We start from the raw sequence: 24,995 nt of genomic DNA, 5'->3' as shown, positions 1-24,995 counted from the left end.
TGTTAACGTGGGTCCTTTTTCAGGCTGATGCTGCCCTGAAAAAGGTACCCGGACGTCCATAACTCGTTGTATTCCTTGTCTCATATTGTCCTAATTCAATTTGTCCAAATTATTATTACTCTAATTGTATTACTATTTTAAGAACCATTTTATTACTATTAAACTTTTAAAATTTTAAAGGCAAGTGATTGGCGTTTTTCACACAGGCCAACCCTGTCCTGGGGTGCATCGGGCGCAGCATCGCCTGCTGGATGAGTGAGGGAGGGGATTGTTCCTCTCTGCTCTGCCCTGGGGCGGCCTCACCTCGAGTTCTGGGGGCAGTTTTGGGCGCTGCCATGTAAAACAGACATTAAAATTGTTAGAGAGCTTCCAAAGGAGGGCTACGAAGATGGTGAAGAGCCATCCTTGTGAGGAGCAGCTGAGGTGACTTGGTCTGTTCAGCCTGGAGGAGGCTGAGGAGAGACGCCATCGCAGTCTGCACGATTAAAGCAGTGGGGCAGACGCTCATCTTTTGTCTGTGGTGACCAGCGACAGGACCCGAGAGAATGGCTCTAAAGCTCTATCAGGGGAAGTTTAGCTTGGACATTAGGAAAAGCTTCTTCACCCAGAGGGTGGTTGGGCACTGGAACAGGCTCCCCAGGGAAGCGGTGACAGCACCAAGCCCGACAGAGTTCAGTGGGTGTTTGGACAATACTCTCGGGCATTCTCTGTGATTACTGGGCTTGTCCTGTGCAGGGACAGAAGTTGGGCTTGAATGATTCTGTGTCCCTTCCAACTCAGACTATTCTATGACTTCCTAGGTTAATTCAGCACTAACACCAATACAAACCCATTCTTTTAAACCAGGTGCACGTGTCCAGCCCGCAAAATCTCCACAGGCTGCCACAGGCGAGGGCACCGAGTGCCCTTTCTCTCATTCCCGCACTGTGCGGCCGCGAGGCTCGCGGCGGGGGGCGCGGAACAGCAAAATCCCCGCCCGCCTCTTTGGCCACCTTCCCCCTCTGGGAAGGGGAACCCGCAGGTTCTGGCTGCAGGCTCCCGGAGCCGGGGAGGACGGGCCCGAGTGTCACCGTCACCGGGTGTCGCTGCCGCCCGCACGGCTCGGAACAAGCGCCGGAGCACAGAGTCCCAACCCGGCCCGGGACCGCCCCGCGCCGCCGCTCTGCGGCCTGCCCGGGGTGTGGCGGGCACCGCGCTCCGCCCCGGCCCGGCCCCGCTGCCTGTGCCCCGCTCCGCTCCGCCCCGCTCCGCCCCCGCTGCCGGCGCGATGGCGGTGGCCGTGCTGCGGCCGCTGGACGCGCCGCCGGCGGAGCTGTGGCCGGCCACGGCGCTGCTGCTGGCGCCGGCGGGGCTGTGCGCGGCGCTGCGCGGGCGGGGCGGCGCGCTGGTGCTGGCGGTGCGGCCGGCGGGGCGCGGCGGGGCGCAGCCGGTGCTGCTGAGCGCCGTGGCGCTGGAGGCGGGCGGGCGGCGCGGCGCGGAGCTGTGGCTGCGCGGGGCGCTGCTGCGGCGCCTGGGGCTGGCGGCCGGCCGCAGGGTTGCCGTGTGGCCCGTGCGGCGCCCGCCGGCGCTGGCCTGGGTGCTGCTGGGGGCGGCGGGCCGGGCCGGGAGGCTGGCGGGCGGCGCGGTGCTGGCGCGGCGCGGCGAGGCGCTGCCGGGGCCGGGCCCCGGGCCGGGCCCGCTGGTGCTGGAGGCGCGCCCGGCGCTGCAGGGGTTGCTGGGCAGCGGGACGCGCACCGCCCTCGCCCCTCCGCCGCCCGCCCCGCCGGGCACCGCCCGCGGCCGCCCCCCGTCCGCCGCCGCGCCGCCCCTCGTCTCCCGCTTCGCCGCCGCCGCCTCCGGGCCGCGGCTGCGGGCGGTGCCCGGCGGGGCGGCCGGCGGCGGCGGGGCGGAGCTGTGGGTGAGCCGGCGCGGGCTGCTGGCCCTGGGGCTGTTCCAGGGCGAGTGGGTGCGGGTGGGCGCCGAGGGCGCGGCCCGGGAGCACCTGGCGGCGCTGCTGGCGCGGCCGCCGCCATGGGAGTACCCGCGGGCCGCCCGCCGCGGGCCGCCCGACGGCACCGCGCTGCTGGCCCCGGCCCTGGCCTTCAACCTGGGCTGCGACCCCGCCGCCGCCGCACAGCTCCGGCTGCAGGTGAGCCACGGCCGGGCAGACGGGGAGCGGGGCGGCGGCAGCCGCAGCTCACGGTGCGCCCCGTGCCCTCCGCAGAGGTACGAAAGGAGCGGAGCCGCGGATGGGAAGGGCAGCCGGTCCGTGCTGTCTGTGCCGCCGTTCGCCAAGGAGCTGCACCTGGAGATCGTGTGCTCGCCGGCGTACAACAGCCGGGGGAGCTACGGCTGCGTGCTCTACAGGCACTTCGAAACGCCGCGGTGAGCTGTGCGCTGTGCGCGCTCGGGGCAGAGGCGCTGTCCGGCTGTGCCGCACGCTGGGGATGTGCGCATCCACGCCCCCAGTGCGGGTGCTGTGTAGCTTTAGAATATCCCCTTGCATTGTCCTGTCAGGAGTATGCTCTGCTTGGACACAACACTTCTTGTCCTGTCCTTCAAAAGTCATCCTCAAATCTCTGTCATTTCTGTAAAAACACAAGTGATGCAGGGCAGGGAGGCCACACAACCAGAAGGATTTACTCTCTTTCGCTGGTGAAACTCTCTGGGTTTTTTGTAGGCTGGTCCAAGAGGGAGACATCCTGTGTGTTCCAACATTTGGAAATGCTGAGTTTATAGAACTAAATGCAGACAAGTTCCTAAGGTAGGTCAACTCACTGTGGCTCTATTGGTATCAGAAGAGCGAAGATGCTTTTCCATTATTGACTCTCTTGAAATCAGTTTATTCCGTTCTGATCTATCCCTGGATTTTAGTGTCTTTATCTGTCTGTTAATATACTGCAAAGAGGGAAATATTTTTGCTGGATTATGGAGGGCTGAAGCTAAGAGGGAGGCCTCTGTTAGCTCATTTGAATAGTTGGGAAGGGAAAAAGGAGAAAGAGAGGTAGAGCAACTGATGGGGATAAAGAGTGAAGAGGAAAGGGTGGCTTGAGGGCAGTCAGAGCCACATAAACAAAACAAAGTGGGAGCTGGGCTTCTCAACTTGTGACAAACAACAAAATGTGCATATAAGCCCTAGGAGTTCATGTTAGATTAACTTTGTGTTTGGCCACCAGTTCTGCCTTTCTTGGTTTTGCTCGTGTGGCTTTGGGACAGTAGTGCTAAATGGGAGAACATCCCCTTTGTATCAGGATTAGGGTGCTCCCAGTGGCATTCCCAACATTCCCATTGGCTGATCCTTGTGCATACTGCAGGAGGACAAGAGTTTTTCTGCTTACCTGTGCTTATCAGCTGTCTTCTTGTTGACATTTATATTGTTCCTTCCTTCAAGATCTTGGCTAAGCACTTCAGAATGCTTTTTTTGTTTTCCCTTAGGTGGCCAGAGCTTTATTTCAAGGTGAAGAAGATTGTTGGCATGGTGGAAGGCGAGCAGTCCGAGGGTTACCTGGTGGACACCCAGAACACGTCTCTCTATCTGGTGAGATGGTGGAGAGCAGAGGGGGGAGATCTGAGGCTGAGCTTGCACTGTGGATGACAAATGTACCTGTGGAGGCTTGTGCCTCCTGTGTCACAGACATCTTTTCATTAAAATCCTTTCGTTAGGAGTTTTCCTGCTGAAGCTGAGAAGTTTCAGCAACAAAGTGTAAACAATGGTTATCTGCTGCTGTGGAACGCAACAGGTGGATCCATGATTGGTCTCCTGTGGATGTTTAGATTTACTGACCACTCACGGCAGAGCTGGGTCTCACTCCCTGCTGAGACACAGACCTTTGTTATTCATTCTTTTTCTATTGTTAGCTTAGCTAGCCTTCTGAGAACTTTTCCTTCTTTTTAGTATAGTTATAATGTAGTATATATATCATAAAGTAATAAATCAAGCCTTCTGAACATAGATTCATCATTCTTGTCTCTCTCTCACCCTGAAGACCCTTGTCACCACTGTCACACTCCTGCCATTGCAAAATGACATTTCAGGGCAGATGTTGTCACTTGGCACCGGTCTTTATTGGGTGATGTTTTTGCTTCCTCACAGGTGGGTTCAACAAACAGCACTGTGCCATCTGCCCCAGCCCATAACAGCAGTGAGTTCTGGAGCAGTTTGTCCCCTGCGGGGCTTTCCGACGTGGTGAAGCAGCTCTGCGATGCTCTCCGGCCCCACCTGCGCCGTCGGTGAGTGGGAATTCCTTGGAGGGAGCCCTGGGAGCGGTGGGGCCGCAGGCAGAGCTCCCCTCGGTGTGTGTTGCAGGGCCAGCGCGCTGAGCGGCGTGGGCAGCGTGCTCCTCTCGGGGCCCGGCGGCAGCGGGAAGCTGATGGCTGTCAGAGCTGTGTGCAGCTGCCTCAACCTCCACCTCCTCAAGGTAATTCCTCCTGGGCACAGTGGATTGGTGGATTTACAGCAGACAGAGGATTATGGAGGTGTGTTTTAAGTCGGCCCTGCTGCAGCCGTGACACGAGCCTATCCAGGAGCTGCTTGCACGTGCAGATGCAGACAAATAATGCTGAGATCTTCTTTAGCTGAAGGAAAAGAAAAGCAGCCCTTGGTTTCATGCTAGCACGTGGCTCAAAAATCTCTTGGCATGTAAAACAGCTGCCCTGTGACGGTGTTCACATTCACCAGCACCCCCTGCCAGAGCAGTGAAGTGGCAGATGAAATTCACTGGAGTTGGTTTAATGTGGAATATGATACAGTTCCAGCTGACTGTCAGTACTAAGGATTTGGTTTTATGTCAATGGCCCCCTGAAAACTCGTGCTCTGCTCTCTGTATGTGTAAAAAATCAGATCACATTTTATGAAACAAACTTGAGAGTGGGTGCTGTTGCTGTGCAAATCCATTTCTTGACACAGCTTGAACATCATGCACAGTTCTGGTCTCCCCATCACAAAAGCATAAAACTGAACTGGAAAAAATCAGAGAAGTACACTAGGTAAGATCAGGGGTCTAGACCAGTTTCTGTGCGGGGAAAAGCTGAATAAATTCTTCAGCTTGAAAAATAAAGAATGAAGGGAGAGTCTGATACAAATTTTTACAAGATCTTTTTGAAAGAGATTTTTGACAAGAGCTTGAGAGGTCAGCAGAGCATGGAAGGTGTTTACTTTTCTCTGTGCCAGCATGAGGCCTGTGACTGTCAGATGAAGCTGGTGGGAGCAGGCAAGCTAAAGGAGATGTTTCTCTGTATAGGTGAGAGTATTTGGATGAGAAATCTACTGTTACAAAACCACATCTGATTGGGAAAAGTCCTTTGGATGGGAAAAGTCCTTTTGATGGCAATGTTATGTGCCTGGATGGCCAAAATGAGGTTTAGCACCCGTCTCTGTCCAGCACAAAAGGTTCTGGGAACCAGCAGAGTCTTCAGTGACTTGTTAAAATTGCTATTTTCTTCCAGCATACCTCTTTTGTTCACTCTGACAGCCCAGGATTATCCCACAAATGTTTTAATTTCCTTGGATCTGTAGAGATATGTTTGCAAAAGTGAGAGAAAGTCATGTGCTAGGAGACTTTCTGAAATTCTGCAAGGACATGGAAGAAGAAGAAGAAAAATGGAAAGAATAGGGCTGGAAGATTCCTCTTTTTGTGGAAGAAAATCTAATGTCCACCACTTGATAAACAACTTTTTGTCCTTTCTCTCTGCCTTTCAGTGCTTGCATACAGATACTGCTGCCTTTACAACCCTACAACTCCTGTTTTTTTTCTGTAGTACATGGAGCACAAGAGTTCCTCTGCACTGTGTCCCTGTCCTTGCCCTTTAGGGAGCTGTTCTCCCTGCTTCAGGCTGAGGATGAAGCTCAGGGAGTGCTGGGGATGCTTGAGTCTCCCTGGACAACCTCACAGCACTAGGAGGCAGCACTGCCTGTTCCCAGGCTGCTGTTCAAGGCTCACCAGTCACCTCTTCCCTTGGATGACTTCAGCAAGTGTTTGCTTTGTAAACAGTGTCTGGGCCTCTTGCCATCTCTAACTTCCCCCCAAACACCCATCACCTTTACCTGCCTCCTGCACTTTGAGCCGGTCTGGCACTGGTTGAGCAGTTTCCTGGGCCTCCTCCTCTACTTACTGCACTGTTGTGCAAGATACTTTGTCCTCCCTGTCTTCCACATCTCTCATCTCCCTTCCAGCTCCCATCTCTTCCAGCTGAGGTTGCTGAGCTGTGATATCCACTGTGTTGATTTCTCTGGTCCCTTTGCCTCACCTTTTTCAGATAAGACCCTCCTGCCTACCTCACCTCTTGCAGAGAAGCAAGAGACAGCCATTTATCCATGCTAAGGCATCCAGAACGTGCCTATTTTGAATATGACCTGAATGTCTTATTCAGAAAATATTGGGAAACACCAAGTTTGATGTCATCTGAGCCATGAATTGCCCGTGCAAAGCTTTGTGCAATGTTGTCCTATGTCCCCCCAGCCATGCATGTTGCAACTGCCTTGTCTGTGTGTCTGGCAGGTCGATTGTGTCAGTTTGTGCAGTGACACCAGTGCAGCCACAGAGGAGAAAGTGCAGGTGGCCTTCAGCCAGGCCCAGCAGTACCAGCCCTGTGTGCTCCTGCTCAAAGACATCGAGGTGCTTGGCAGAGAGCGAGACGGGCTCGGGGAGGACGCCAGGGTCATTGCTACCCTCAGGCAGCTGCTCCTGGACACAGAGCCAGCACTGAGGTATGGACCCTGCACCATATTGTGGGTATTCAAGGTAATTGCTTGCTTCTGCCAAGGGAGAAGCAGAGACAGAGCTGAGACCATGCACTGTCCCCTTTCTCCCCACAGCCACCCCGTGCTGGTGATTGGCACAACCTGCAAGCCCCAGGATGTTCCCACAGATGTGCAGACTGCTTTCCTCCATGAGGTGAAGATTGAGGCCCCTTCAGAGGAGCAGAGGAGGTTGATGCTCAGCATGCTGACTGCCAGCCTGCCTCTGGGCAAAGAAGTGAGCCTGTCCAAGCTGGCCCGCAGGACTGCAGTGAGTAAAAGCACAGCAGCACGTGGGCATGGCCAGGCTGGCAGTGCTGGGCCAATCTCCCCCAGCTGGCCTTGGAGAAAGGGGTAATTCCCACAGCCCAAACAACTTCTTCAGTGGCTAATCCTGGTGTTCAGACATCAGCTTTTAAAAGTAGATTTCTAGTCCACGCCTTTTGCAGAGGTGTTGGCTGATGTTCAGCTCTGCTAATAAAAAAAAATGAAGCTAGAGCCTTGAAGCAGGAACAGCTTGCTCAAGGAACAGCTCTGCAAGGAATTTTTCCCTATGCTTTTTATGGCCTAGGTGTAGCTGTGGTGAGGGACTGAACTGATGCTCTTTGTTTCTGCATCCACAGGGATTTGTGCTGGGAGATTTCTGTGCCTTGTTGTCCCACAGCAGCCGGGCTGCTTGCACCCGCATCCAGGCCTTGAGGTAGCACAGGCAGCAGGGAGGGGAGGGCAGGGGCTGCAGCCACTAGTGGGACACAGTCTGACTCCTTTCCCTTTCTTTCCTCACCAGTTTTCCAGGCGGGCTGAGTGAAGAAGTGGAGAGGGATTTTTGCACTGCAGGGTTCCCGGTGCTCGAGGAGGATTTTAGTGCTGCACTGGAGCAGCTGCATGATGCCCACTCTCAGGCAGTGGGGGCCCCAAAGGTGAGATGTTGGGGCACAAGGAGGGGCTGGGTTCTGCAGAGCTCTTGGCTCAAGATGCCCTCACAGATCTTGCAGGGCTGTGTTCTGACATGTTGTTTCCTGCTCTGTCCTTCCCTGTATTCCCTCACCTTTAAGTGGGAAAGAGTCCTCTGGACTTTCCCCCATCAGTTTCCACCTTCTTGGCTTGGAATTTGTCAGGGAAGCTCGTGCAGTGCTAAATGCAGACCAGTGGTGCTGGAGGGGTGCCAGCTGTGCAGCTTGGGGGGCAGAGCTGCCTCTCTGAGATCTCCCCAGCCACCTGGCCTGAGGGGACAGAGAGGCTGTGACACAGGCTGGTGGGGCAGTTTCTCCCCTTGTGTGATAAGTCTTAGACTTCATCTCTGGCCTTGGATGCTGCTTGAGCTGGGATGGATGGACTTTTCTGACAGACAGGCAGTTTGAAGAACTTGGGGTTTCTTCAGAGAAAGTGACCTGGAGAGTCTGAGAAAACGAGCAGTCAGCTGCTCAGAAGGGGTGTGATCTTCCCTAGCAGCTTGGCCCCCAGGGAAGCAGCATTTGGGGTGACTGGTTTGGCTGGGCAGTGTGGTGTTAGGACCAAGCAAAGTGATCAGAAGCTCTTTTCCATGCCCATGAGTGCCAGCAGCTGAGTTCAGCACAGGACAGGAAGCCTTGGCCTTGGAGCAGTTCCTCTGGCACCTTCCCCAGCTGCCCACTTAATTCATGCAGTGAGCTCTGTTTAATGGTGTTTGCCAAGTTTGCTATAAGACAGATAACCACAGAGCATGCTCAGCAGTGAGCTGTGTGAATGGGAGTTAATTTTGTTTGTATTTTACATTCCTTTATTGATTTCTTAGTAATTGGTTGTGGTCAGGAAGCCCATTAGCAGACCTGGATACTCTCAACATTGCTTTCAGTTCCCTGCTTGCACTTTCTGGTGAGTCACACATTTGTCTGCACTTACAGCCTGAGCCTTCTGGAGAGAGCTGATTCCAAACCTCCTCTTGTTAGCAGTGTCTGCACCCTGTCTTAGACTTACAATGTGCTCCCCTGAAAACAACCTTGCTGCAGTTTTCCTGTGCTCATGTTTGTAGAGGTCTCTCTAGCAAGGCAGGATGAGCAAAAGTGCAGAGGAGAGGGCAGCTCTTCCATCCTTTGTCACTGCAGAAGAAGGGCCAGTGACCTTTTGCTTTAAAAGTTGGGTTTCTTTTCTGAAAATCCTTGTTTTGTTTGGCCTAATTTTCCTGATGGACAGCTAAAGAAATAAAATGAGATAACATCATTTCCAGTAGTGAAGGAAGGAGATGCAAATTAGCTGAGGTGGGGGAAGAATTTTGCCCTAAGCTATTTTTGAACTCCCCACTTGTGCTGGCACCAGCAGGTGTGGGAGGAAGTGTGGGGTTTTCCCAGGAGAGCTGCTCTGACTCTCAGGAGGATGTCATGCATGCTGTGGCATTCCAGCTATTCCTAAAGTGCAGAGCAGCAGCATGCTCTGGGATAGTTTTGCTCAGCACAAAATAACCCAAGAGGCCTTGGCTCACCCATCTCAGGTTTGGTGTCTTCTCTATGTTCTCCCTGACCCCTCACATGTCTGCAGCTGACCCCCTCGTGAGCATACATGGAATTTGTTCTTGCATCCTCCTTCCAAGAGCAGTGAGTGTTCCATACACTGTCCTGCAGGATTTCTCTCTGTCACATCCTCCTTGCCATCACAGAGCTCAGGGCAGCCCAGATTCTGTCCCTCTGCAAGGTGTGAAGCCCTTGCACAGTTAATTTTTAATTTTTATTCTTATTTTTGCCTTCCTTCACACATCCCAAAGGCTGTCTGCAGCAAGACTCTCTCCCCTCAAAGCTGCAGATACTTTTTGCTGACTTAGGATCCCAGGGGCAGGATTGGAGTCCTCCTTCCCCTGGGATCCTCCTCCCAGTGGAGGACTGGAGATGAAGCACACTCTGTGAGTGCAGCCTGCCTGAGGATGTGTTTGTACAGTTTGGTTCTCCCTTGCAAAGCTCAGAAGAGGGGAAATGTGGATTTTGGATGCTGGAGCTGCCCAGGCACGCTCGGGGCTCAGGAGTGAGTGCTGACAAGGTTCTCCCTCTCTTGGCAGATCCCCTCAGTGTCCTGGCAGGATGTTGGTGGGCTGCAGGAGGTGAAGAAGGAGATCCTGGACACTATCCAGCTGCCCTTGGAGCACCCAGAGCTGCTGTCCCTGGGTCTGTGCCGCTCTGGGCTGCTGCTGTATGGGCCTCCAGGGACAGGGAAGACCTTGCTGGCAAAAGCTGTGGCAACAACATGCACCATGACATTCCTTAGGTGAGGAGAAATGTGAGGGGGGGTTCTCACAATGGATCTGACTTCCTGCTGGCAGGGCATGGGGGTCTCTAACTGGCTTCCTCCTCTCCCTGCCCCACAGTGTGAAAGGACCAGAGCTCATCAACATGTACGTCGGGCAAAGCGAGGAGAATGTGCGCAATGGTGAGGACGTGCATCCTGCTCCTGCATGTGGGGACATGGGGCTTCTCTGTAGAGCTTCAGGGAAGGAGGCAGGGCTTAAACCCCCCTTCCCAACTCCCACCCACAGCTCTCAGCAAGGGCTTGGACCCAGCTGTCTCCTACAGTCCGTTCCCTGCTGCCTGCAGCTTCCCCTCCTGCTCTCTCTGCTCCTGTTGCTCCTGTCCCTGGTGTTCTGATGGGACAGCAGCTCCTCAGAGACACAGCTGAGCCTCAGGGCCCATCCTGCTCAGTGCTGCTTGTCCCCATTCTATTGAGACACTCAGGCAGGAGCAGTTGGGGGTACAGTGGACATCTAGTTTCCATCCACACCTCTTCCCTGCTGGGAATGCAGCAGGTCCTGTTGCTGTTGACTGCTCCTCCATGTCTTTTTCACCTTTTGTGCTGTCTCCTCACAGTGTTTGCCAGAGCCAGGGCAGCTGCTCCCTGCATTATCTTCTTTGATGAGCTGGATTCCCTGGCCCCCAGTCGTGGGCGAAGTGGAGATTCAGGGGGTGTCATGGACAGGTGAGTGAGCATCAGGTGTCCTTGGGAGAGCAGGATTCCTGCCTCAGCTGCAGTGCATGAGATTGCCCTGAAAGGCATAGTCCATTCCACCTCTCTTTCTCTGTTTTTCCCTCTCTCTGCTCTCTTCAGCTCTCAGCATGGCCTGTCTCTTCTCTCTGAGCATTAGTACTGCTGTTTGCATTGCCTCAGGTTCCCGATTGCCCAAGCTAGTTGTGCAAACATTTGGTTAAGACAGTCTCCTCCATCTGCTTCTGTGGCTGCCAAGTGCTCCCTTTGGCCTCTCCAAGGTTATCCTTCACACCCCTGCTGTTCTGCCCTCCTATTAGCTGCTGTTTCCCTGTGGTGGGAAACCTTTCAGGTGCTCCTGGTAGAAGCAAAGTGTGTACAGCTTAGAGATACCCAGAAACAGGGTTATTTTCCCTAGGCCTCCTCTGCTCTGCTGCTAAGCTGGTAGTCCCCATCCAGTCTTCCTGTTCTGAAGGACTGTCTGGGATTTGCACTACTTTGCAGTGAGCCCATGTGCTTGCTGGCTGTGCTGACGGAGAAGTCTGGATGGCTGTGTAAGGGCTCTTCAGGGAAGAGAAATAGGAGCTGAAGTCTGAGAAATGGACCTGCCACTGGCCTCAATTTTTCCTTTTTCATTGGTGGCTGAGGGGAGACACTGGGTGACTTGCCAAGTTCTAAGTGTCCTGTCTTGCTCCCTGCAGAGTTGTCTCACAGCTCCTTGCAGAGCTTGATGGCCTTCATTCCAGCAGAGAGGTGTTTGTCATTGGAGCCACCAACAGGCCTGACCTCCTGGACCCAGCTCTGCTACGGCCGGGCAGGTATGTCCCATCCTGCCAGGCAGGTATGTCCCACCCTGCCCTGCCTCACTCAGGGGGGTTCCCCACAGCTCCTCAGGAGACTGTGGTGAGCAGGACTGTGTCCTCACCACGTTCCCTCTGCAGAGATTGTTTGTGAAGGCCCCTGGCTCACAGGAAGCCAGGAGGGGGCTGGTGCCTGTGGCTGTAGCAGCAGCAGTGTAAGATACCACAGCTTGTTGCCCCCACTGCTCTGGTTGCTGCCCCAGCAGCACAGCAGGGCCATGAGGGAGCTGCTGTTGCACCAAACAATGGCAGGAATTGGTGCCCCAGGGCCCTTTCTGCACAGCTGCCCCCCAGCCTGTGACTTGCTTGTCCTGGGGCAGCACTTTGTATCTGCTGTTGTTGGACCCTGGGTGGGTCCTGTGTGTCCATTTCCCCAGCCGTCTGCTGTCTCTCCAGCACGTGGGCTGCTTCAGGCTCTGTATCACCCACAAACTGGACAGCAAAATGAGCTGTCCTGCAGCTCCTGGTGCACAGGGCTGAGCCCTTGGGGCAGGTTTGCTTTGGCCTGTGCCCAGCTGCCCTCTCTGTGCTGACAGGTTTGACAAGCTGGTCTACGTGGGCATCAGCGAGGACCGGGAGTCGCAGCTGCAGGTGCTGAGTGCTGTCACCAGGAGGTGAGTGACCCTGTGCTCCTGCAGCCTCCTCACACCACCTTCCAGGGGGTCACAGCCCTCCTGGGGCTGATGCACAGCGTGTGCTCCATCTTGGCTTCATGTCTGAGCCCTGGGGAGCACCTGAGGTCACTGAGCCACAGCCAGTGGGTAGGGCAGGAGGACAGAGCGATTTCCAGCTGCGACTGGTTTTTCTACAGGATGGGTGGAGCTCAGCCTGCCTGTCCTAGTGGAGGGGTTGGTAGAGTTTTCCAGCCATGTGCTCTTCTTATGGAGCTCAGCCAGATCCTGATGGTGTAGTAAGACTGCCGTGCAACTGCAGGACAGGAAGCTCCCCTTTGATTCCTGCAAGAGAATTTCCTCTGCTGTTTGCCAATCCAAGTGTGAAGGCAGCTCCATTCAGCTCATTGCCTCTCCTCCTGTGGTGCTCAGGGTGTGACGGTGTTCACAGGGGTTCTTGGATGAGGGAAGAGATGAGAATGTTGACTCCGTGTTTCAGAAGGCTTGATTTATTATTTTATGATATATATTACATTAAAACTATACTAAAAAATAGAAGAAAAGGTTTCATCAGAAGGCTAGCTAAGCTATGAACAGAACCAGAAAGAATGATAACAAAGCTTCTGTCTCAGACAGAGTCTGAGCCAGCTGATTGTGATTAATTAATTACAAACATCCAGCATGGGCCAATCACAGATGCACCTGTTGCATTCCACAGCAGCAGATAACCATTGTTTACATTTTGTTCCTGAGCCCTCTCAGCTTCTCAGAAGGAAAAAATCCTAAGGAAAGGATTTTTCATGAAAAGATGTCTGCGACACAGGGGTGTTCAGACTGTGATTTGTGTGTCTTCCCCATCACTGATTGTGTGGGATTGCTGAGCAGCAGGGTTTGGCTGCTTTTCCAGCTGCTCTGAGCTCCTGAGAGCATCTCTGAAGGGAGAGAAGCAAGGCCTGCAGTTGGAGTGCAGAGGTGCCCCCCACCACAGCTGGGTGAGTGGCTGGGACTGCCTCTGCAGGGACTCTGTCCTGGGTAGTTGTGATCACCTCTGCCTGTCACTGTGAGTTAGCAGGAGAGGTGAGAGTGTGGGCTGGCTGCCAGCAGCTTGTCACACCCTGTGTCTTGGCCACCATGCCCTCCAGCAGCTGCTGCTCCTGCTGAAGGAGGCTCACTGTCTGCAGGGTGGCTCTCATGGGGTGGTTTGGGGTTACAGTGGTTTGTACTCCCTCATTAAACATGTTCTCATCCAGCCATGACTGCAGGTTGTTCCCAGGCATGTGGAACACTTAATTTATCTAGGTGAGAAGTCAAACACCAGTGGCATAAACAGATGGTGTTCTAGAGAGTTCATCCTGCACCATGGTTCCAAGACTGATTCCTACATCCTTTGTGCTTCCTAGCCTGGAACCAGAGAGGCCCAGAGAAGCTGTGGATGCCCCATCCATGGACATGTTCAAGCCCAGGCTGGATGGGGCTTGGAGCATCCTTGTCCAGTGGAAGGTGTTCCTGCCTATGGCAGGGGAGTTGGAACTGGATGATCTTTAAGATCCCTTCCAACTCAGGCCATGCTGTGCTGTGGTGCTGTGATTCAAAGTTTCCTTTGATCCTGCTTAGCAGGAGAGAGGACCCTGCTGCAGGGATGTTTCAAAGAAAAGTGACTGTTGAAAAAAACAGTAAAGCAAACTTTTTTTTTTTTTTTTTTTTTTTTTTTTTTTTTTTTTTTTTTGTTGAGCATGCAGAGCACATTCTGGAGGCAGCTAAGCATGGGTACTCTGCTTGTTCCTGCCCAGTCACACTGGTCTGGTTTTTCTTGGCCTTTACACCTCTGTTTTTCTCTCTTGGCAGGTTTAAACTGGATCCTTCTGTGAATCTCACCACCATCCTAGAAAAATGCCCAGCTCAGCTGACAGGAGCAGACATCTATGCCCTGTGTTCAGATGCCATGATGTGTGCTGTCAAACGCAAGGTGGAGTGGATTGAGGAAGGTAGGAGCCCTGCCCTTACCTGTGCCAGCTGTTGGAGCAGCCCAGCACAGGGGCAGAGAGGAGAGTTAGCACTGCTGGGCTGTGTGAGAAGATCCTCAGCAGCTTTGGGACCACAGTGCTGGGCTCTGGGTTACTGCCAGGCAGGCAGGCTCTGCAGATGTGATCATCTTGGCCCCAGGGGGAAGGAGAGAGACACAGCTTTTCCTTTGATGGCTTTTGGATCTTACCAGCTGCTCCTGTTCTCAGCCCTTCCATATTTGTTTCTCTCATGCAGGGCTGGATACTGAGAAGTCTGCTCTGATCCTGACCATGGAAGACTTTCTGCAGGCTGCTGCCAGGTTGCAGCCATCAGTCTCTGAGCAGGAGCTGCTCAGGTACAGACTCATCCAGCAGAAGTTTGCAGCCTCCTAAAGCTCAGCAGAGCTGGGACTGCAGAACAGGCACAAACAGGCACTGCCTGCTCTCCTCTGATGCCTCCCGGGCTCCCTTCTTTTGAGCTTGGGTGGAAATGGTGTCTGTGCAGTTTCCCAAGCCAAGGCCTGCCGGGAGTGCTGCTCTGCTCATCCAGGAGGGTGGTGGGCTCTGTGAGCGTCCCTCAGGTGTCAGCAGTGCATTGTGGCTGCTGGGAACATGGCAGGGTGATTTCCTTGCAGGGACAGAGCTGTGGGCAGTGTAGGCGTGTCTCCATGGCTGACAGGCCATTCTTTGGTGGGGCAGCAAGGCTCAAACTGCACCTGCTTTGGCAGCAAGTTCAGGGCTGGAGGCAGCTGCTGTTTGACTGTCAGCCCCCAATGAGAGGTGCTGGCCAGAGGGGCAGCAGGACACAGGGCACTGCTGCTCCAGCTGCCCTGGACTTGACATAGTCTCTGAATAAATACAGGTGTTTTTAGCACTAGGTGCTCACTGCCTGACCTCAAGTTGTTGCTTCTGTTGGTGTCTGTAGGCTCAGGAAGGGCCCTGCAAATTTTTGGGTGGGCTGGGTGGTACAGAGAAATCATTGTCCTGCAGGTAGAGAGGGGAGCACACCTGTGAACTAGAGTGGGGCCACTCTCACCCTGCCAGAATGGCTGGAGCTCTTGTTGGATGAGGAATGCCTGAGGGAGAGGCACTTGCTTGGCTGGGAGCTGAGCTCCCTCTGCAGAAGGAGCCCAGTTCTTGCTGGAGACACTGGGTGACAGGACATGAGCCAATGGGAGCAAGTGGCAGAAAAGAAATTCCCATTGGATGAGAGGAAAAACTTGTCACAGGGAGAAGGGGGAGCTTCAGCCTTTGAAATACTCAAACCTTGTCTGGAACAGCCTGGAGCTGCCCAGTCTGCACTAATTTGTGCTGAGCACCACTTGGCCCAGACCCCCTGAGGTCCTGCCTCACCTCCCCCTGCAGCCTCACAGCAGCTGCTGGTGGCACTGCACATGCCCTGCTTCCCAACAAATGGCACTGGAGCTGGCTTGGCAGCTGCTGTGCCAGGTGCCTGCAGCTGCCCTCAGCTTTCTGCAGCCCAGGGAGTTGCTGGTGCCAGGTTTTGCCCCAGCTGCTGTAGGCACTGAGCCTGCTGACAGCTGGATCCCTGGGCCAGGCGTGGCTGTGAGGGCCTGCTCCCCCTGGAGCTTCTCTGCTAAGGGCTGCTTCCACAGCAGCTCCTGGCATTCCACGGGTGAGTTTGCAGCTGGTGCTTGCCTGGAGCCCTATGGCTCTGGCTCTGGTGCCTTTGCGTGTTCAGGCAGGGCTCTCCCTGACCGCACTGCTCCGTGCTGCTGGATCTGGGCACCTCATCTTGCCCAGGGAGGGAGGGAGGGAGCTGCAGCCAAGCAGAAGCACGGCTGGAGGCTCCAGTGGGGGAGTGGGTACCCCTGTGTGGGGCTGAGGAGTGTGAAGAACAGGAGTCAGCACCTGTTTGGGAGGTGCAGGTGAGATAACAGGTTCCAGCACACTGCTGTGAGCAGTGCTGCAGGGACTCAGCTGGGGTGTGCAAGCACCTGGGAGCCAGCTCACCCCTCCTTCCCGCTTCAAGGGGAGCCCCAAGCCCCACCTGCAGCTGGGGCCTTGGTGGGGCAGCTGTGCCTGCACCCATCCTGTGCCCCCCAGGCTGAGCACCTCCTTCCACAGAGTCCTGAGGAGGCAGTGGCTGTCCCCCTTGCCCCATACCCTGCCCAGACAGGGACACACGGACCATGATCCAAGGTAGCTCTCACAAGTGTTCTTAATTAAGGGGAGGGGTCTCCCAGATGGCTCTCAGCCATGTCCCCACCCCCTGCTTGGACCCACAGCTGCTTGGAGCTCTCAGCCACCACAGTCCCATCTCCGTAGCCCCCTCAGCCTGTCTTCTTCACGACGTGGATGAAGTAGCAGGGCACGTGGGCCTGGCCTGGCGTGTAGGGCTGGAAGTCACCCAGGACAGTGTGCTGGCACTTTCCATGGAAGGCTCCTTTCAGCAGGGCTGTGAAGGCCTCCAGCCGGTGTGGGTAGTACGAGAGGCGGAACTTGCTGCAAGGAGGCAGTGCTGGTGAGGCAGGGGACAGCAGGGGCCAGTGCCAGCCACCCCCCGTGGCAGGAGCCACCACCTCTGCAGCTCTTCTCACCTCAGCTCCGGGTCTGCCCCTGCCTCAGTGGGGGGGACCTGCACCGTGTAGTCCAGGGTCACCATGTGTGCCTTGTTGTTCACCAGCAGCACCGAGGTGGTGATGTCCTTGGTCAGGTCGCTCTGGGAGAGCACAGGAGGATGTCTGTGTCCTGTGGGGACTCGGTGGCCCCCAGCCTGGGCACAGTCCTGCTGCCTGGCCCCCTTGAGGCCATGGGGCTGGGGCAAAGGGGATTGGGATGGGGCAGGGCGTGCCAGCCACTGACCTTGTAGTAGATGTTCTTGCCGGGCGGCGCGCAGCCCGTGGCCAGGATGTGATCGTAGTTGCGGTGGTCGATGATCAGGACACCCCCAGGCCTCACCATGCTGGCAATGTTCCTCAGGGCCAGCTTGTGGTCACTCTGGTCCCCTGGAGAGGAAACTATGGCGTCTCCAAGCACTGGCTGTACCCCACTGGCTGTACTGGACATGCCCTCATCTTACCCGTACACACGTAGACATGCACACACAAATACCTGCCCCTACCATCTTCCCCCAAATCTCAGCTTGGAGAACCCACAGCCCCACCCGTGGCATGAGCTCAGGCACGTTCTCAGCCTCACTGGAGCAGAGCGTGCCACGTGGGAAACCCACCACCCGCCTTTGTGGCACAAGTCTGGGTGTGCCTCCAGCCTTGTCACAGCAGTACATTGATGCACAAACCTCCACCATGACCATGAAACCCAGTGGGCCCACTCATGTCACAGACTGGGGCAGTGGGGCCTCAGCTCCACCCTCCCTAGAGATGCACCATGAAAGAGCAGCTCCACTGTGTGTAATCCCATCCCAACAATGCCATGACTTGGGACACGTTCTCAGCTTGCTGTAAGACACCATGCACGCACAGGTGCTCCCCCTCCTCTCCCCTGCCCCAACTCACCTTTGAAATCAGGCAGGTGTGCAAAGGAGTTCCCCAGGCAGATGACTGCATCAAACCCATCCCCTGGCTTCTCCAGGTCCTTCTCCAGTGTGAGCCAGTTGGCCTCCTCGATGACTGCAGCACAGGGAAATGGATGAGGCCAGGGACACCCAACAGCCTCCCCTGCCTGCGAGACCCCATCCCAGCATCACCCAGCCCTCCCCAGGCCCCTGTGGCTGCTTGCTCTGGCCTCTGGCGAGCAGCCAGCCAGGCAAGGACCATGGCTTGTCTTTGCCGAGCAGCTGGCACTGTCAGGTCCCCGCAGCAAGGCCACCGGGCCGGCGGCAGTCCCACACGAGCGGCCTGAGCACTGCTAGGGGTCATGGGCAGTGCACTGGGGCAGTGTCAGTGTCTGCAGCCCCTCCCGGCCCCACAGCCCCCGCACCCCATCGGTCGAAGGGCTCCTCCTTGCGCCGCTCCCAGCGCTCCTTCAGCGCGTACTTGAGCATCTTGTCGCTGGCATCGACGCTGGTCACCTGGAAGCCCTCCTCGAGCAGCATGATGGAGTCCACCCTGGGGACACGGCTGTCAGCGGGGCCGGGGGCAGCACAGGGGCCGGGGAAGGGGGCTCTGGGCATGGCCGCGGGCAGCGAGGCCCCGGGAAGCAGGGGGAAGGGACACCTGGGAGCTGGGCGGGAGCGGGGCCTCACCCGGTGCCGCAGGCCACGTCCAGGACGGAGCGGCAGCGGTGCTGGCGGAGGAGCGCCAGGAGCCAGCTGCGGTACTCGGCCGTGCGGTCCCGCGTGTCCCCGATGTACAGCTGCCACACGCGGGCCGCCCGCCCGTCCGCGTACTGGTCCGGCAGCCCCTCCGCCGCCACTCCCAGCGAGCGGGTCCGGTACACGCTGTCCACCATCCCGCCGCCGTCAGGGACCCGCACCCGGACACCGACACGGCCGCGGTCCCTCAGCCCGGCTGCGCCGCGCCCCCCTGGCCGCGCCCCGCCCCCGCGCGCCCGCCAATCCCCGCCGCGTCCGCCCCCGCACGCCGGCCAATCACCGCTCGCGCCGCGCCCCTCCCGCCCCCCGGCCAGGCCACGCCCCCTTGGCCGCGCCCCCACCAATGAGCGCCGCCCGGCAGCGCTCGCGCCGCGCCCCCCCACGGCCCCGACCTTTGCCTCGGCCGGGTCAGGGCCCGGCCCGCGGGAGCCGCCCGCCCCTCACCGGCCTCTCCCCGGGCCGCGGGAGCCGCCCGCCCCTCACCGGCCTCTCCCCGGGCCGCGGGAGCCGCCCGCCCCTCACCGGCCTCTCCCCGGGCCGCGGGAGCCGCCCGCCCCTCACCGGCCTCTCCCCGGGCCGCGGGAGCCGCCCGCCCCTCACCGGCCTCTCCCCGGGCCGCGGGACCCGCCCGCCCCTCACCGGCCTCTCCCCGGCCCGCGGGACCCGCCCGCCCCTCACCGGCCTCTCCCCGCGCCGCGGGACCCGCCCGCCCCTCACCGGCCTCTCCCCGCGCCGCAGCAGCAGCGCCGATCCCGCACCCAGCAGCAGCAGCAGAAGCAGAAGCAGGGCCGGCAGTGGCGGCGGTGACTCTGGGGAAAACGTCTTTATTTACAGTCCCGGCGGCGTGAGAGGAGCCGGCGGCGGGGCAGCGCTCGCGGCCTCCCGGAGCTGGAGCCCCCGGCAGGGATGCGGCAGGGCTGGGTCCGCGGCGGTTCCGTGACACCGAATCACGGGATAGCACCCAGGCTGGCCAGGCGGGGCCAGGCGCTCCGGTCTCCCCCGGGTCACAAGTCCCCACAAGTCCCTTTTCCTTTGGTACCCACAGGCACAGCGGGGTGAAACCCCGGAGCGGGCGGCCCCGGGGGCAGGGCCTGCGCGCCTACAGCTCATCGGCTGGGCTGTGGGTGAGCGGAGCCTGCTCCTGGACCCCCTCCAGGGCCTCCCCTGCGTCTGGAAGGCTGGCAGCTCCCTCGCGCTCATCCTTCTGGCCCTTTTTCTTCTTTTTCCCGCTCTTTTTTTTGCTCTGCTTCTCCCCCACGCTTGCCAAATCACCCTTCTTGCCAGTCCACTTCTCTGCCAGGCAGCCTAGGGAAAAAAGGAGAAGAGAGGGGCAGAGGGGGCTCTGAGAGAGGCAGGACTCCCCATGCTTTAGCAAGGCTCCCCTGCCCTCCCGAGCATTCCTGCATTGTTTCAGCCCCTGGAAGCAGCCAGGACTTACTTGTGTCCTTTCCTTTTAGCACGTGGTTGGCACAGAGAAACTGGGAGAGATCCTCCGTCTGGTGGTGCCTGTACCAATCTTCGATCACGTCTTCATACTCCTCTACCAGCACATCGCACTAGGGCAGAGAGGAGAGCCCAGCTCCAGACATGCTGGTGTGGCAGGACCAGGGCCAGGCTCCTGCCACAGGTCCTGCCAACATCCTGCTCCCAGGATGCTCTCCCCTCTTCCACTCCAGCCTACAAGGTCACTGTAGGGCCAGTCCCACAGGGTGGGGTACCTCTGTCGCAGACATTTCTCCACAGAAATCCTTCCTTTTGGATTTCTGTGTCTTTGGGAGGCCAGAGGCCTCTGAAGACAAGGTAAACAATTATTATCAGCTGCTGTGAAATGCAATAAGATTCACCTTGATTAGCTCATTTTCTATGTTTATAATTAAGGGCCAATCATCAGTGCAAGCTGGGGGACTGAGTCCCTAGACACAACTTTGTTGTGAGTTCTTTTCTATCTATTCTTAGCTTAGCTAGCAGCTCTGCAAACCTCTCTCTATATTAGTATAGTAATAATGTATTATATATCATATATTAATAAATAAGCCTTCTGATCAAGATACAAGATTCACCGTCTCTCTCTCACCCTCTGCGACCCACTCAGGTCGCAGTAATAGTACCTGCTTTTTGAGGTCAGCCACCTCAGCGGAGGTCTCATTCCACAGCTCGTAGGGGATGTCCATCACCACCTTGACACCCTTGTGCACCAGATTGTGCAGGGTCTCGAACGTCTCTGACATGCCCTGTGAGGGAGGGAGCAGCACGGCCTGGTGAGGTGGGGCTCCCACTCTCTCCACACAACCCTGCCCAGCCATGCAGAACATGCAAACCAGATCCCTGGGGGCATCAGCGTTACCAGGGGGGGAGTTCAGGTGGCAGCGAGTTCCCCTCTGCAAACCTGGTCCCAAACCCCAGAGGAAGACAGCCCCAAGCTCCCTCCATGCCTGCCCACCACCACCAAAGACAGCACCCCACATCTGACTTGGGGGGCAGCGTGGCCTGGCCTGCCAGGCACTATCAGGGGATCCAGAGGATGGGAAGAATGACCCTGGATTGTCACTCTGGCAGTGAAGGGATGGATGGGTGAGGCACATTTGGGAGCAGGAACTGGAGGAACGTCCCTCACCTTTGCAAATCTGTTACTGCCGCTCCTCTCCTTGTGCAGGTTGTAATCCAACAGCCGCTTGCAGATGTTCTCTGTCACCTCAATTAACCGGATGTCCCTGCATGCAGAGAAAGGCTCAGGCTTGGTGTGGGCCCCCAGCCAGGGCACAGGGTCAGCCTCCCAGAGCCCCAGCTCCAGAGGCAGTGACAGCAGAGGAGCCTCCTGTCCCACTGTCACTTACGACTGTGTGTACTTGACAGCAGAGCCCTTCCCGTCCAGGAAGCCATACTTGGTGTCAATCACCTCCTTGGTCTTGCCAGTCTCCTCGAAGGCGGATTTCAGCTCCACTGCCACATACTTGCACACTATGGGAAGGAGAGAGCACAAAGGCTTTAGGGGCTGTCACTGTTGTGACAAAGAGCAGCAAGAACCAGCCCAGGAACTGGGCAGGCCAAAGCTGCTGTGAGCACAAAACACATTTTGGCCATCCAGAGAGATAACCAGGAATGGCTCAGCTGCTTCCACTGGAGATCACTTGAAGCAGGAGCACCCAAACCAATGTTTCAGTGTAAACCAGCTGCTGTGGCACAGCTGGAAGTCACACAGGCTCAGCTTTGCCCCCAAAAGCCTCCACCTCCCTGCCACAAGCTGCTCTCCTCCTTTTGGAAGAGCACGGGGTCCTTTCACAGTGCAAGTCCCAGCATGGCTCAGAGCTTCTTCTTGTGATGGCAGCACCTGGTCCCACCTGGTGCTGGTTCTGTGCTCTCAGTGCCCTGGGGACACTGGGGCTGTGCTGGGGACACTGAGCAGCTGGCAGGGCTCGCTGGGCTGGGTGAGAGCACAAAGTGCTGGCTGTGACCTCTACCAACACAACCTGGGGCTCTGCCTGCAGCAGAGACCACATCATCAACAGATTTAGAACACAATGCAGGGTTATTTTTATAAAGCTAAAAAAGAAGGCTTTATTTCTTCTGTAAAAAGAGCCCAATAGAGCTATAGAAACAGACAGCAGGAGAAATATCTCAGGGGTTTACAAGTGGGAATGGGGAGGAATGGAAGCCAGGCATGGTGTGGCTATTCCTCCCCCCAAAACAGGGGAATTTCTCAGGAGGCTGGAGAAAGCTTTGTCCAGTGCTGTGGGGTCCTGTTTGTCATGAGCCACCTCTCCTTTGAGCTCCACTTTAGGAGAAGTGCCAAGCTTCAGCAGGAATGGTCTGACAGCAATGAGCCAGTGTCTTCTGCCAGGCAATTATGTGAGCTGAGAGATGCCCCAGGCAGGAAGAGAGCAAGGTGGCTTCTCCAGAGCTCCCATGAAGTGTTGAGAAGCCCTGTGTGCACCTCCTGCACAATCCTCTCTCTGCTGGCACAGGGGGCTGGAGGCAACTGTGGGATGATCTCTCCTTCCTGCAGGCCCTTGGGTCTCAAGGATGTTTCCCTCCACACCACACCTGCTGCAGTGTCCCCACACATGCCAGGAGTGCTCAGCGTTGAGTCCAGCTATCCAGATGCTCCCTGCGGCTTTGGCTGAGCACTGACACAGGTTGGAAGCCTGGGCAGGAAGAGGAGCAGAGTGTGGTCAGTGCCTGCTCTGATGCTTCTCTGAGGTTACACTGGTGCCACAGCAGAACTCGGACATCAGCATCTCCAGAGCTGCTTCCTCGGCAGGGAAAGTTTTGTAAAGAACTCTCTATTTTTTTTAAATTTTCTCTTAGCTGTCCAGCTCCACATGTGCCTGTACAACAAAGGCAGAGGAAACCGCACCAGGCAGCAAATGCCCGTCATGACCTACCCCGGACTGCCTGCGAACCAAAGGGATACTCAGACTGGAAGCATCACGGAGACCAAACTGTAAGCAGCACACACGACCAGTCCCAGCTACGAACCGGCAGGCGATCAAGCGGCTGCCGGTAACGGCGATGCCCGCGGGCAGGAGGCGGGCAAAGGAGCAGCCCGCGGGGGCGCAGCCTCGCACCAGCAACCCCCGGCCCGAGCAGGCAGCGGGCGGCCGCCGATCAGCCCGGTCCCCCGAGGCCCCGCTTACCCTCGCACTTGCTGGGCAGTCGCACCCAGTCCGAGTCGTCGCCCCCCGCCAGCGCCGCCGCCATCAGCAGCATCAGCAAAACTGCCCCCGCCGCCGCCGCCATGACTCCGCTTCCGGGGCGCGCTCCCGCCCCGCCCCGCCCGTTACCATGGCGACCCCGCCGCGCCCGCCAATGGCGGAGCCGCGCGTGCCCCGCGTGACCAATCCCCGCCGGCCGCCGCCAGCCAATCCTGGCGGCGCGCGGCCCGCGTGGCACCGCCCCCGGGCGGTCCCGCCGGGCGCCCACGTGGGAAGGGGCGCGCACGTGGCCGCGGGGGAGCCGCGGGGTACCCACACAACCGCCGGGGCCTTCCCTGCCTCTGGAGTAAGGGAAACCTTCCCTCCGAGGTACCCTGGGGCCCCTTCCCATCCTCCAGGAAATTCCAAGGCCCTACCACCCACAGAAATTTATCAGCTCCTCTCTCTTGTCTCCTCAAGCCAAGATTCCCATCCTGTACCTCCCCCAGCCAACACTGGGTCTTCTCCCTCCTCCACTGGGCGGGTCCCCTCTCTAGTCTCCAGAATATTTCCAGTGACTGCCACAGCCCTACGCCAAACCAGGGGGACTTACCCTTCATGCTCTCAGCTCTGGGCGAGGAGGATGGAGGTGAGGACGGCATCAGAGAGCAAGACCTTCAGCAGCACCACACGGACAGCCATGAGCAGCGCTGCCAAGGCAGGGGCCGGTGACACTGCAATGGAAGGGTGAGGTGATGCCTGCCACAGACACCCCCCTGCGCCCACGTCCTTCCCAGGCCTGCCATGGGGCCATGTTTGGGATCTTTACACATTCCAGAGACACCTCATGTCACCCTCATGCTGTTCCTGAGGGCAAGCTGGCTCTGACCCAGTTTCCCCATTCTTCCCACCAAGGTGAAGCTTCCCTCCCACTTCCCCAGTCCCACAACACTGGGAAAGCCCATCCCAACCACGACATATCCCCAGCCAAGCCACTGCCAGGGCTTTCTCCCTGGCAGCTGCCATTCCCAGCAGGCAGGGGCCAGAGACTCACCAGCTGTGCTACAGAGCTCTGCTGCCTCCTCGTTGCCTGTGGGATGAAAGAGCAGCTGGGGAGGCAGTGGCAGCCCAGCACCAGGTGCATGGCAGGGCCAGCCACAAACCCCTTCCTGTGATCGGGACAGTTTGCCCCTAGAGCCTCACACCTGCTCCTTGCCGGCCCCAGAGGCCCTGCCCTGCCCTCCCTCCTCGGGGGCCGGCAGGGCACCCACCCACAGGGCTGGGCAGCAGCGGCCAAGGCAGGCAGAGGGGTGGCAGCAGGGCCATACCCGAGATGCGGATGGGGTGGGAGCTGTGGGACGGGGAGCTCCTGTTGGCCCCCACATGGCAGGCGAGTTCCCTCTCGCGCGGGGGATCACTGGAGAGGAGGGAGACGGAGCAGACGGATCCACCATCCTCCTGGGAGGCGCCATAGGCAAAGGACTGCAGGACGCTGCCGTTCCCACCGGAGATCCACACGGCGTGGCCAGAGCTGGGGGCCAGGTCGCTCACCACGCACACCACCAGCTGCCGGCGCTGCCCGGCCAGCACCATGCTCAGTGGCGGGGTCAGAGTAGGCAGTGGCACGGCTGCCCTGCCAGCTGAGGGACACAAGGTTTAGGGGCACTGCTTCCCTCACACATCCCACCCAGCACGGCTCAGCCTTTGCATCCAGGCTGGGTGGCACCCCGCCTTTCCGCCTCCTGGCTTTGTCCCGGGGGTACTCACGGGGCAGGAGCGGGAGCAGAGCGGCAGCCAGCAGCACCCGGAGCAGCTCCATGGCAGCTGCAGCGCTTGGGGCCGCCGGGGCTCAGCCCCCGCCGCAGCTCCAGCTGCGCCGCCCACCGGGGCTGCGGGGCCCTCCCGCCGGGGGTACAGCCCCGCTCCGCCCCGCCGGCGCCGCTGCTGCTTCCCACGGAGCGCCACGGAGCGAGTCCCGGCCCCGGGGGTGCTGCAC

At 57.7% G+C, this 24,995-nt stretch overlaps 3 protein-coding genes across 4 annotated transcripts; 1 reads left to right on the top strand and 2 right to left on the bottom strand.

Moving 5' to 3' along the window:
- Positions 1 to 1,267: 1,267 nt before the first annotated feature.
- PEX6 (peroxisomal biogenesis factor 6) lies at positions 1,268 to 15,024 on the top strand. The gene is made up of 17 exons (XM_059468566.1): positions 1,268 to 2,128; positions 2,204 to 2,364; positions 2,660 to 2,743; positions 3,415 to 3,517; positions 4,073 to 4,209; positions 4,286 to 4,397; positions 6,477 to 6,685; positions 6,794 to 6,986; positions 7,339 to 7,415; positions 7,503 to 7,635; positions 9,741 to 9,946; positions 10,047 to 10,108; positions 10,543 to 10,651; positions 11,359 to 11,475; positions 12,054 to 12,131; positions 13,974 to 14,113; positions 14,388 to 15,024. Exons 1-17 carry the CDS (start codon positions 1,268 to 1,270, stop codon positions 14,522 to 14,524), a joined length of 2,919 nt encoding a protein of 972 aa, XP_059324549.1. The 3' UTR covers positions 14,525 to 15,024.
- A 1,266-nt stretch (positions 15,025 to 16,290) lies between these two features.
- On the bottom strand, positions 16,291 to 18,560 carry GNMT (glycine N-methyltransferase). Its single transcript, XM_059468570.1, has 6 exons — positions 18,300 to 18,560; positions 18,035 to 18,162; positions 17,611 to 17,724; positions 16,958 to 17,100; positions 16,693 to 16,814; positions 16,291 to 16,597 (listed from the first exon to the last, which is right to left on the bottom strand). Exons 1-6 carry the CDS (start codon positions 18,503 to 18,505, stop codon positions 16,426 to 16,428), a joined length of 885 nt encoding a protein of 294 aa, XP_059324553.1. The 5' UTR covers positions 18,506 to 18,560; the 3' UTR covers positions 16,291 to 16,425.
- Positions 18,561 to 19,176: 616 nt separating this feature from the next.
- Positions 19,177 to 24,818, bottom strand: CNPY3 (canopy FGF signaling regulator 3). Of its 2 annotated transcripts, XM_059468567.1 has the most exons (8): positions 24,767 to 24,818; positions 24,328 to 24,639; positions 24,054 to 24,089; positions 21,203 to 21,326; positions 20,983 to 21,079; positions 20,477 to 20,599; positions 19,807 to 19,924; positions 19,177 to 19,673 (listed from the first exon to the last, which is right to left on the bottom strand). In XM_059468567.1, the coding sequence occupies exons 1-8, from the start codon at positions 24,816 to 24,818 to the stop codon at positions 19,468 to 19,470; spliced, it is 1,068 nt and encodes a 355-aa protein (XP_059324550.1). In that variant the 3' UTR covers positions 19,177 to 19,467. The 2 variants fall into 2 exon arrangements, with proteins under 2 accessions (XP_059324550.1, XP_059324551.1); XM_059468568.1 differs by lacking the exons at positions 24,054 to 24,089; positions 24,328 to 24,639; positions 24,767 to 24,818 and adding an exon at positions 23,003 to 23,138.
- Between the last annotated feature and the right edge of the window lie 177 nt (positions 24,819 to 24,995).

The sequence above is a fragment of the Ammospiza nelsoni genome, chromosome 3, assembly GCF_027579445.1.
Source record: "Ammospiza nelsoni isolate bAmmNel1 chromosome 3, bAmmNel1.pri, whole genome shotgun sequence".
Lineage (NCBI taxonomy): Eukaryota > Metazoa > Chordata > Aves > Passeriformes > Passerellidae > Ammospiza > Ammospiza nelsoni.
Note: the sequence above shows the minus strand (reverse complement) of the source record. Positions and strands in the feature narration are given on the sequence as shown.